At 42.3% G+C, this 11,979-nt stretch overlaps 2 protein-coding genes across 3 annotated transcripts in view; one reads left to right on the forward strand and one right to left on the reverse strand.

Moving 5' to 3' along the window:
• The window catches only part of wu:fi75a02 (uncharacterized), a 24,769-nt gene extending 15,793 nt beyond the window's left edge, over positions 1-8,976 (reverse strand). The window contains exon 1 of the mRNA XM_016665844.1: positions 8,898-8,976. Within this exon, the coding sequence (XP_016521330.1) occupies positions 8,898-8,976 (79 nt within the window). The remainder of the gene's footprint in view (positions 1-8,897) is intronic.
• LOC103130350 (UDP-glucuronosyltransferase 2C1) lies at positions 5,504-9,915 on the forward strand. 2 transcript variants are annotated; one of them, XM_016665848.1, is made up of 8 exons: positions 5,504-5,521; positions 6,202-6,584; positions 6,729-7,218; positions 7,605-7,753; positions 7,828-7,959; positions 8,039-8,126; positions 8,303-8,522; positions 8,962-9,915. In XM_016665848.1, exons 2-8 carry the CDS (start codon positions 6,336-6,338, stop codon positions 9,239-9,241), a joined length of 1,608 nt encoding a protein of 535 aa, XP_016521334.1. In that variant the 5' UTR covers positions 5,504-5,521; positions 6,202-6,335; the 3' UTR covers positions 9,242-9,915. The 2 variants fall into 2 exon arrangements, with proteins under 2 accessions (XP_016521334.1, XP_016521333.1); XM_016665847.1 differs by lacking the exon at positions 5,504-5,521 and having other exon boundaries at positions 5,985-6,584.
• Positions 9,916-11,979: the final 2,064 nt, after the last annotated feature.

Genomic DNA, 11,979 nt, shown 5'->3' on the forward strand with positions numbered 1-11,979 from the left:
TTGATAAAAATTGAAAGAGGGAGGGAGACATAAAGATAGAAATTAATAATAAATAATTACAGAACATAGAGGATGGATAGAGAACATTGTCAAGTTTTTCTTCCTTAGGGAAGTTCTGTTGAATATTCAAGATGTTCAAGTACTTCTTTAACTACTAAATATATTTAGTTTGTAATAATGGTCTTTACAATGATTACAGTAATCAATTGTTCTGCAGACATTTTGAAAGTTTAAAAAGAAAGCAGCGGTTGCACCGATTGCAATTTTCTGACTGATTGTTGATCTTTAAAAAAACCTGACTTGCTGATGTTTTGTGTGTGTGTCTATGTGTGCAAAATATAGCAAAAAAAGTCACTAAGTTGGCAACCATCGGTTGACTGAAGTAAACCTTGCATAGAGAGATGACCTGGTGGGCGGGGCCGTCCATCAGCCTCTCATGGTGGACAGTGGCTGATTTTTTTTTCTTGTAGGTAGATAAGGTTGGTGGATAGAATCGGTTCCACAAGTCACGACCAACACTGACCACCCAAAGGGAAGGAAATCAGGGAGAGAGTGTGTGTGTGTGTGTGTGTGTGTGTGTGTGTGTGTGTATATATATATATATATATATATATAGAGAGAGAGAGAGAGAGATATAGATTTATTAAACACGTGTTTAATATGCAACTGTATAAACATGATTAAGTAGGGCCCCCAATCTTGGCTCAAGCCCAGGGGCCTACATCCTCCTAAGTCTGGCCCTACACCTTACAATAGACAAACACCAGAGTTCAAGCTAGATGCTGGCATGCAGTCAAGTGAACACAGTTAGGTAGCTCCTCTGTGTTCCTGGCTGTAACAGAGGAAGCCAACTTGATCCTTGTCGTTATGAACTAACACCACCATCATAATGCATAGCCATTATGCCAAGCGGGGTCTGATATACCCCCACCGTTCCACACAAGGGTGAAGTTACTAGGCTCAATCTCAGAGGTGGAGATTGGAGGAATATTACTGTCACAGTTTTAGCAGTTTTCCAGACCCACATGCAGGGATGCACTCAGGAAACTAAATAGTTCAAAGGATTAATTTACAGGAAAATATGTTAAATGTATGATGAAGGGTCCGCTGATGGCAGCTGGTCAGGACCGACACGGTCTGCGCTCTTGAGAGACAGATCAGGGATGTCAATATAAAGAGCAAACTTGGACTGGGACTTGTGAACTGAGTTTACTAGTGCTGGGGAATTTCCGCGAGTGAGAGGTGATGGGGATCGAAGAGTCCTGGAAGTGATCTGACACGACAGGCACTACTCACAACTTGACAGGTCGTCCCTTAGTTCTGATGAGGGGCGCAGATGAGGGCGGGGCAGGCCCGAACCCCGAGGAGGAGAGGAGAACCATCTTTAGCCAGCCGAGTCTAAAGCCCTTTTCACATTGCAGGGACCGGCTCGGTTCGACCCGGTCCCATTGGTGCTATGGCCTGGTCATTTTGCATTCAGCAGGATATGTCATGTAAATCGACCCGTTGCTAAAGCTACCGAGGCGATCTCCCCAGCGACCACAGAACAGTTTCCTTCTTTGGTCTCTTTCCTGTGTTTTTTTTTTCTTTGTGCGCTCATGAGCGAGGAAGCTGAGGGAAACGTTTACCTCAGCTTTACATTTAAGAAAAAAGAAAAAAAAAAATCTCATCTGAATGTTGTCTCTGAGCTGGACTCGCGGCCAGGCGGGATTTCCCGGCTGGAGCGACGCCAGATGCGGAAATCCCCTCGTTCACAGCCTGGTCGACTTCTGATCGGTTCATTGGAGAAATGCTATTTACATTTAACGTTAAAATCTTTGGCTGGAGAGGCGAATGTAATCCCAGTGAAGGGTAAGAACAGAATATGGCGGAAATTTATTGATGCAGCATATTGAAATGTCAGCCATCGAGAAAGTCTAGCGCTCCTCTGATCCAGAGATCTGGTCTTTGTCCCGCCCCCACATCCAATCAACCAATCAACAGCTAACTCCAAACCGGCCCGGTCTGGCCGGCCCGATTGGAACCGCAGCTCTCTGGGTTCCAGGGAACCGGGCGGTACCGGGTCCAGCTGTGTAGGGTGAAAGGGGCTTAAATACTCCATAATAACTCCTGTAGGTATGCAGACTTCCGGCTGCTGGGTCGTACAATCCAAGACTGGGTCAAAACAGTGATCTTGGTAACCTTGGGCGAAAGAACGTAAATCAGATAATATACATGAAAACAGATACAAAGGATTTCTAAGGGCTTTGAGTTACCACGAGGGTCAACACTCTGGCGCTGAAGTGCAGACTGCCGCTCCTCTTATGCTCCTAGGATCAGGCTGATGACCCGCAGGTGTGTGAACACGCGGGGTGAGCTGCGTGCGCCCTCTGGTGGAAGACTGGCAGCAGTACTGTGACAGAAGATCCCAGCAACTACCTCTGCTTTTTCTTTTTTCCTAATATTTTGCCCTTTTTATTGGGTTAAGAAGTCCTTTTATATTAGGCTGTGATTCCTAGTGGTGACAATGAAGCCATGGGTTGTATATCACTGCATATTCAGAACAAGTAAAATAAGTGACATCCCTAAGCTACTCAAAGAACAACTTAATCAAAACTTGATATACTGTCAAGCTTTGTAAATCAAGCTAACACACGTCCATTTAAAAGCTTCCTTTTCTTTTGGTCTTATTAACGACTTTAATGGTGTTATAGTTTGTGAGCAATTTTTAGGGAAAACCGTGCAACAGACCAACAGCCCTCCGGTGGCCTTACTTGGTTATAGCATTCCATTTCCTAGGAGGTGTTTCTTCCTTTTTTGTTTTTTCATTTTCCTTTTCCCCTCCAGGTGTGGTCCCTGACCCCAAATAAAATTGAAATGTTACAGCCACTTATAGCTGAAGTGCAATAAAACAGCCAGTATAAAAGGAACAATATTTATTATTACAAAATAAGAGGGTGTGTATTTGCAAAAACAATCGATAAACAAAATAAATGAAAAACAAGGAAAAAAGAAAATCAAACTATAAAAGAACAGCAGGGTACAGCGACAACTGCAAAAACAACAACAAACAAACGCTTATTAAATCTTTGCAATAAAAACATACAATTCAACCAGTTAAAAATGTACAAAGCCTACTTGCAGTGTCGACCAACCACATGCCCAGGTGATGCTACCGTCAGATCATCAAAAATGAAGTGTGGCCCTATATAAAAACACCAGGTCAACACTGACTTAATATAATCAAATTCAAAGAATTTTGTCCTTACCACAAAACAACAAACACACAAACCTCATCACAAACTGGAACGCCTGGGCCAACACACCTGGTCGAACACAGAGGAAATTGACAATTGGCCACCAGTCTGCCAGCTTCCTTTTTATGGGAGCTCAAGATGTGGAGGAAGCGACCCCTGGTGGTTCCACCTGTTACAGACAGATAAAAAATAAGGATCTGCTTCACTTCAAGGTATTTGCATTGCCAACTTAACACATGTGGGGCATAACCATGATCCAATATTACTCTTTTCCCTGTCAGCATGAAAGCCTTTTGTTGAAGAAGATTTTAAGTTATAATATTTCTTCATAAAGAAACTCTTTGGCTCGATCTTCTTCGATCCCAGGTTCTCCCGGCAGGCCGCGTGTAGCCACACAAAAACAACAATGAGTGCAGATGTCACAGAATTACAGAGTTTAATCCAATAAAAGACAACGCATAAAATTACAACAGAAACTGCAGAACAACAGAGACATACATTCATTTATCTGAGACAAAGAGGATAGAAAAAGACACGTCTTTGGAGAGTGCTGATGCAAAAAAGCAAAATCAGGCAGCAATCTGATTTGTTACTCCTGTGTACAAACTTTTATAGTAAAGGCGTGTTTTTCCTGTTTAATATATTCAAATAAGGCGTACCTCTGCTTGACCAACTGGAAGCTGTCCTGGACCTTCTTAAAAGCTATAGTGCTTGGTGTAATATGGGGTTCAGCCCCATGAAGACTAACTGAGACTTAAGTAAGTATTAAAAAAATGTAAATTAGAGACTTCCAGGTGAGCGAGCAAGATGGCGCCAGCTTAACCAAGTGGTTCCCCGACACAGAGGTCGCATTTACCGAATATTTTCCGTATTTGACCGGTTATTTTTTTTTAAACGACCAGAAAATTTAAAGCCCGTCCGTCATTTGACAAGTTCTAATTAACACCCTTGACTGGTTCATGGGCAGACATTATAGACTTTACGCAAAGATTTAGTCTCAGAGGCAACTGAAATCAATTAATTAAAAATCCTTTCTGAATATCATCTCATGGTCTCTGAACTAAATGCGTCTTTCTGACCGGAGCTGACAGCGAGTTGAAGAGTTATGGACCGGACGCTTTGGAGCTTCTGGTTAGGAAGCGCATTACAAACCTTTGGTTGAAATTGCACGTTAAATTCAAGTCTCCATTACAGACCAGAGAAAACTAAAGAGAATGCAACGTTGTGTTAATCCATTTGAGGAGCCGGCAGTTTATCTTGAGGAAATAAATGACGATGGAGAAGTTAATTAGACTGTAACATGCGCAGTCCGCTGCTCCACCACTGCGGACGAGGCTCCGCCGCTGCGAAGAATTAAAAACCGCTGGAAGTAACTCATCCAGAAGATTTAACAAATGGAGCCTTCTGGGTTCACGTTACCCAGGAGAGCGGCGCTCTGGAGGAGCTGCAGACGTAACATCTGTCCGTTTCGGAGAAGCGAAACCACGCAAAAAATAAAGAAAATAATTTTTAAAAATCCTTGTAAAAGGACACACGGGACCGCTCAGGGTAAAACACTCACAGGATTCAGTTGGTCTGTTTGGATCAGACAGATCTAACTGACTGATGAATTAACGCAGATTTTCTGCAGATGGGAACCAGGAGGAAGTGCGTTCAGACCCCAGCGGGTGAAGTGATGCTAATTTAAGTGAAGTCGCTTAATTTAATTTATTAAAAGTTATTGGGGCCTCAGTCAGTGGTTTTTGTCACTACGAAGAAAATTGTAGATACATTTATCTGCTTAATCTGTGATGGGATCAGGATTTATGCTGAATATTAACTAAACTGCACAACATGCTGCTAAATAGGCGATGTTAATATGATTATAATATGACGAATAAAAATAGTACATGACCGATTTTTTTTAATGTTGTCGGTCAAGATAACGGAGAACAAAAAAGTCTAGTGTAGCAGTGTGATGTTATTACACTAGATTGTCAATTGAGAAGCTATTCCGGTAGGAAATTTTATTAGCACCAGCAGCTTTTATTTTGAAAAGACGGCAGATCCATTGCAAAACAGCGGGTAACTTCCTGTTTCAAAATTATTATTTTTTTATTGAAATTTTATGTGTTGTGAATGAAAATGTGAATTATTATCTTTACTGTCAAACATATTGAGTTCATGGATTGTTGTTTTGAGTGTCAGTTCGGGGTTTAAGAAGAGAAATTAACGGATTGTACCATTATAGTCCGTGAAAGGTTCTCCCCTCTCCGTCGCGCTCTTTCTGTTCGGATTCCGTGAAGGTATGAAGTTTTGTTTTCTGTGTTTAATAAGTGTATTTTAAGTATAATAAGTGCTAGATTAATTACTGTTCTTGTAAACTAATGTGCTCTGGAGCACTTGATCTTTGTTGAACAGTGCTAGAACTGTGTTGGCAGATATTTAGCTGCTCTTATGCTACATGAAACATTGCTAATGAAAATGCTACATCCATGTGCTGAAAATTGTACTGTTCATGGTTAAACAGGCGCTGTGGAGCACTGTGATGAGAAAAAGCCTGTTTTGACTATTTTCTGCTATTTGAATGGAGGAGCATTAAAAGTGCCTTCAGCTCAGCTGTTGTCTGGCTTTTATTTCCACAAGACACAACGCAGATTCAACTACGCTACGACCTCTGCCCGACATATCTTAAAAATCAAGTTGTTTTTCCTCTCAGAAGAATGTGCCTGACCTTTACCCTGCAACCACACCTTGACCTGCTCAGATTTCAGCCTGTGTGTGTGTGTGTGTGTTCCACCTTTAGATTTTGCTCTAATCTTTCCTGCAGTTTTCTGACTGGTTGTTTTTGTTGTTTCTGACTGAACTCTTCTATTGACATCATCCAGAATTAGTTAATGTAATAAAGTAAATTTCTTCTGCCAATAGGGAACCAGGTTTAATTATTTTCTCCCTGACAACTCTTCATCTGTGTTTACAATTTTAGAAGTGATGATGATGATGCTCTGAGCTGCTGTCCAATCAGAGAACAACTCCCAGAAACCTTTGCTCTGGTTGAACTCTGGATCTTCAGCTATAGGCAAACACAGGGTCCTCCATTTCCTGGCGGTGTGATCCACAATGAAGTTCCCTTCTCCTCTTACTCTCCTTCCTTCCATCCTGGTGCTCGGCGTCTTCTTCCCTGCAGCTGATAGTGGACACTTTCTGGCCTTCCCAGGTGAGCACAGCCACTGGCTGAACATGCGGACCATCATAGAGGAGCTTGTGAGGAGAAATCACAAGGTTACCGTCTTGGTGCCGGACGCTTCACCGTCGGTAAACTATAACAGCAGCCGAGATGCTGCCAAGTTCAACTTCTTGGTGTTCAAGGTAACGGCATCCAACCAATGACTGTCCGTCTATCAGTATCAGTGTTAAACATTACCTAGACTACTTGTGAGTGATTCCACTCCTGACTCTTGAGCTCACTCACAGTTAATTGAATTCATCAGCTCCTTTTGCTTCTCTTCTCAGGTTCCATTCAGTAGATCAGATATGAACAACATTATGCAGGATTTTATTCAGTTCTCTATGTACCAAGCCCATAACTCCTCCCTGCTGGATCGCTTTCTGGTGCCACTGACAATCTTGGGGAAGCTCTCCCAAATTGGGAAGCAGCAGTGTGACGCCATGCTGAAAAACCAGCAGTTGATGGCGACCCTGCGTGACGCCGCTTTTGATGTGGTCATCTTGGACCCCATGGTGATGTGTGGCGATCTGGTGGCCGATATGCTCGGTGTGCCTCTGGTCCTTTCGCTGCGGTTCTCATTCGGCAGCACCTTGGAGCGTCACTGCGGCCAAGCACCGATGCCGGCATCCTTCATCCCCGCGTCTCCACTGCCATACAGCGACCACATGACTTTCTGGGAACGGCTGCTCAACATGCTGACCTACACAGGGATGTCTGTGTTGAACGAATTTTATTGGAAAACGACACTTGATTCTTTCTACACTGAGATCAAAGGTTGGTTCTTATCATCTTTATCATTTAAGTCCATTCTAAAAATCCCTAAAAAGAGAGCATGAACCCCCCCACAGGGTAGGACCAGGGAAGAGACATCCGCTCCATCAGAGCTCTAAGTTTTATTCTATAGTGCCACAGCTGCAATCTGCTTCACAGGTTTATCATCTTTCTAATGTTGAAATATGATGTTTGTTTTATCTGTTGCAAGTTTGTTTGGCTGGTATGCATGACATAAAGACTGAAGAAGGCATGTCCATCACCCCTCATGATCAAAGGTGACTTTGGGCAAATACCAGAAAATACATTCAGACTGTCAGGGTTTGAGTTGAATTTCTGAAGTGCTTTTCCTCCAGAAAAAACCATCTGGGTTGCATTTCTGTAAACAGGAAGTCCTAGCAGCTTCTGTAGCTCCCTGGGGAGGGCTGATGTCTGGCTGATCAGGACCTTCTGGGACATCGAGACGCCACGGCCAATACCTCCAAACTTTTTCTATGTGGGGGGTCTTCACTGCAGACCAGCCCATCCGCTGCCAGAGGCATGGTTCAACTTCCTGTTTCACTTACAGCTCAAAGTTATTAAATTACATTAAGCTTGTGGCACTTCCTGCAGGACCTGGAAGCCTTTGTGCAGAGCTCTGGAGATGCTGGCGTAGTGCTTGTCACCTTCGGCTCCATGGTAACCAATCTGGCACCAGACAGAGCTAATGTCATTGCCTCTGCTTTGGGACGACTACCACAGAAGGTCAGAGGCTCCACCCACTCACTTCCTGTCACCGTTTTCTCTCACCACTTAACCACTGTTGTCATGTGACATCTTTCAGGTAATTTGGCGTTATCATGGCAAAACCCCGACAACTCTGTCACCAAATACAAAAATTTTACATTGGATTCCTCAGAATGACTTGCTTGGTAAAACTTCCTGTCTCAGCTTTTCAAACTAAAAGTCTGCTCTTTTTCCTTCCTCTTCCTCCTAGAGCTTTTCAAAGTAAAACTGTGAATTTGTCATTTGGTAGTAAATCAGCGGCAGCTTTCTTCTTCTTCTTTTTTAAATAAAACCTTCACAATAAGAGCCCTGTCACCTTCAGGACACCAACTGACCCGTGCCTTTGTGACACACGGCGGGACGAACGGTTTATACGAGGCATTGTTTCATGGCGTTCCAGTGGTCGGCATCCCGCTGTTTGGTGATCAGCCAGACAATCTGGCCCGTCTGAGCCGCCGCGGTGCCGCTGTTATCCTCCACTTCAACCGCATGACAGCGGATGAGCTGGTGCAGGCGCTGCATGCCGTTATCAATGAACCCAGGTGAGGGTAATTTTCACGAGTTTTGGTTAGAGGTGGCACGTTAAGATGCTAATGTTTTTAATAAGTGTACAGAAATCCAGGCTGCAGAGGTGAGTGATGAGACAAGACAACATTTAGTAACTGGTTGTTGCTAAACAAAAGCATGACACGAGAAGGATCTGATGGGGAACAAGAAACGCTGGTGGGATTAAATACACAGGGAAGGTAATCAGGGAACATGAGACACAGCTGGGAGCAATCAGGGGCAGGAGACGGCACAGGAACCAAATTAACACGGAAAGAAAACAAATCCTCACAGTAACATCACAGGAAGCAGGATTTTAGTTTGAAAGGGTGCTTGTTTATGAGTGTTGTCTCTGAAATAAATCTCCTGACCTGTTCTTGTTGCAGCATCTTCACTGTAAAAGTCTTGACTTGTTTTTCTTCCTATGATGCTCAGTTTCAGGTCCAACATGCAGCAGCTGTCTTCGCTGCAGCATCAGCAGCCGGTGGCACCACTGAACACTGCCACCTTCTGGTTGGAGTTTGTGATGCGGCATGGAGGAGCTAAACACCTGAGGCTGGCGTCACATGACCTGTACTGGTTCCAGTACTACAGCTTGGACACAGGATTCACTATACTGTTCATCATAGCTCTTTGCTCCACCCTCTGCTGGGTGGCGCTTCGCTGTGTCCTGCGCCACTGCAAAGGGCGAGCACGAAGAGAGAAGAATGACTGACCAGCTGCCAGCTGTTTTGAATGTTATTGTTTTATCTGTATCTCTTTGGTCCAAGCAGAACACCAGATGCAGTTTTCAGTGTTTCTTCATATTTTCCCTGACTTGCTCCTAAGGAGACTGGGGTTTCTCCTGGATCATGGAGACTCTGTTTGGCTACAACACATGTTGATCAGGTCCAAACTCTGAGCAGGCTATTGGATCATGTATGTTTATGAATATATTAACCAGCAATGTAACAAAAGATAACATGATATGACAAAAACACATTATGAGCTGGGAATGAGGGGAATGGGGGCAATTATTTACACTGATGTACCACAGCCCAAAAGCTCCAGTTTTGATCTTATTCTGAAAGAATAATGCGTGGATAGCATCTGTTCAATGTAATATCAGAAATCCCTCAGAGACAACGGCCATGCAACAATAAGCCTGTTTTATGTATTTTTATATGCTTGACACTGGTACTGTATACACAACCATCACTACACAATCACAGTATCTGGACACATAACCAACTTACACACAAAACATTTGTAATATATTCCTAAAGTGATAAGTATAATTCTGGATTAGAAGTGCTCACTATCAATCTTTTACCACAATACTTTTATTTTTTTTATTGATTTTCATAACTTTATGTAAACAAACAAAAGTAAACAAAATCAACCCTAACCCTACAGCAGGGCTGCCCAAGTCCAGTCCTCGAGAGCCACCATCCTGCAACTTTCAGATGCATCCCTGCTTCAACACACCTGAATCAAATGAATGGCTCGTTATCAGGCCTCTGTAGAGCTGATCCCGGTCTGTTGGAGTAAGGATACTTCTAAAACTTGCAGGATGGTGGCTCTCCAGGACTGGACTTGGGCAGCCCTGCCCTACAGGGTGGAGAGGACAGTCCTCATCTCCAGTTCAATCTTTTGAAATGGGCAGAGCTCCAGATTTGATCATGTTTACTCATGAACAAATTTGTCAACAAATTTGGGTATGAAGCATTTATGACATACATACCAAAGATGTCTTAAATTTCATATACCTACTTTTTAAATTGCAAAACAAATTACCTTGCAGGTGCAGATGTTTTTTTTAAAACTGCAAATTGTATTGATTTGGAGATCAAAATATAGACGCCTTTTAGAAGCAGCAGTCCCTGGAGATTAAAATATCTGTCCAACCCAGCTTTGTTTTCATTTTCATGTTTGTTTCTTATAAAGATGTGTTTCTTGTAACATTACTATGTCACATTCAACACATTTTTGAATGAGTAAGGATTTTAGAGTGTTTTGCTGCATTGTTGGACTTTATCCACAGACTAGGTGATTAATGTCTTTTGTAGTAATCTCATATCAGGTAAAAGTGCTAAATATGCACAGGAACTAGGCTGCATTGCTACATTGTGGGAGGGAAACACAAAGGAACCTGACTACCATTTGTGCTTTGGATAGTGTGGCGCTCATCCTGACCATGGACCTCATGAATAAAGCGGTGTGCGCACAAAAAATGTGCAGTGCCTTATTTTACACACAAGTTGGCGTGTATAAAAATGAACTTTCCATCAAAGTTTGCATAAATATACACACACTTTTTCCCTGGTGTGAAAATGTGCGACAGCCATGCAATTTTTTTCTGTGAACAATATCAAACTACAAAGCATCAAAACTCACCTAAATACACTGAAGTCTGACTACATTCAGTTATTTAGACCAGGAAGCATCAAACCGATGTTTTTCATGATTTTAATATTTTATTGTTTAAAGAAACAATTAAACTGAACCGCATTTATCCTCAGACAATTAAGTAACATTGAGTCAAAATAAAGAAAACAAAAATAAAAGGATGTGAAAACATCACTAGAATGGAAATAACACATTTCCTCAGTTTCTCTCATAAAGATTGGACTGTGCGCCAAAGTGCATGAAATGCATCTGCAGGGTAATTTAATTATCATTTTTAAAAAGAAAACAGGGTTGGATCAGCAGATTAACTCCAAACAGGTTTGATTACTTTTAAGGAGATCAATGTGTGTAGACAATCACATGTATCAGTAGCTGCATAAAGGTGAGCCGTGTAATTGTGGAGTCTTTTTGTTCTGATGGAGAACATCACCAATGGAAGGATTCAGAAGGAATGATTAATCAGAGATCATATTGATCTGCTGTTGATGGTTTATCAGCGTTTAGATTAATCCAGACTGATCATCCTAGATCTCTGAGCAAAATTTAAAGAAGGAGCCGTGCAGTACCAGTACCAGTGCAACTGCAGCCATCCTTCAGTCCAGCTGCCCGCTTTGTTAATGCGCCTTATCGACATAAAGCATCTTTATTCTGTAAATGCACAGCTTATGCACATGATTCTATTATTTAGGTACATTTGATTAGGTTTTGATCTGGGTTGGGCTTTTTTTGGAGAGTTTCATTTTCAATTACAGTCCTATGCTGCCATCTAGTGGAAGGTTAGGGATATAGGATGATTTAAAAGTGCTCTTTTGACCAAACTTGGTTTTCTATGCCCCCTCCAACCCTCTGCAGGTACCCACCACGTTTGGTGGTCCGAGCTAAAGACTCCCATTAATTTTTCTGCCTAGTCAGTCTGGCTATGAATGTCCTTTAGAGCTGGGTTGTAACCCTAACCTCAGTGGCCTCTTACTTCAACTTAGCCAGATTTTATTCCATTTTTATTTATTTTTGAACTCTGTTTTGGAAAGAAATCACATTTCACTTTTAAAATGCCATCTCTGAACC

The sequence above is a fragment of the Poecilia formosa genome, unplaced genomic scaffold, assembly GCF_000485575.1.
Source record: "Poecilia formosa unplaced genomic scaffold, Poecilia_formosa-5.1.2 Scaffold626, whole genome shotgun sequence".
NCBI classification, from domain to species: Eukaryota; Metazoa; Chordata; class Actinopteri; order Cyprinodontiformes; family Poeciliidae; genus Poecilia; species Poecilia formosa.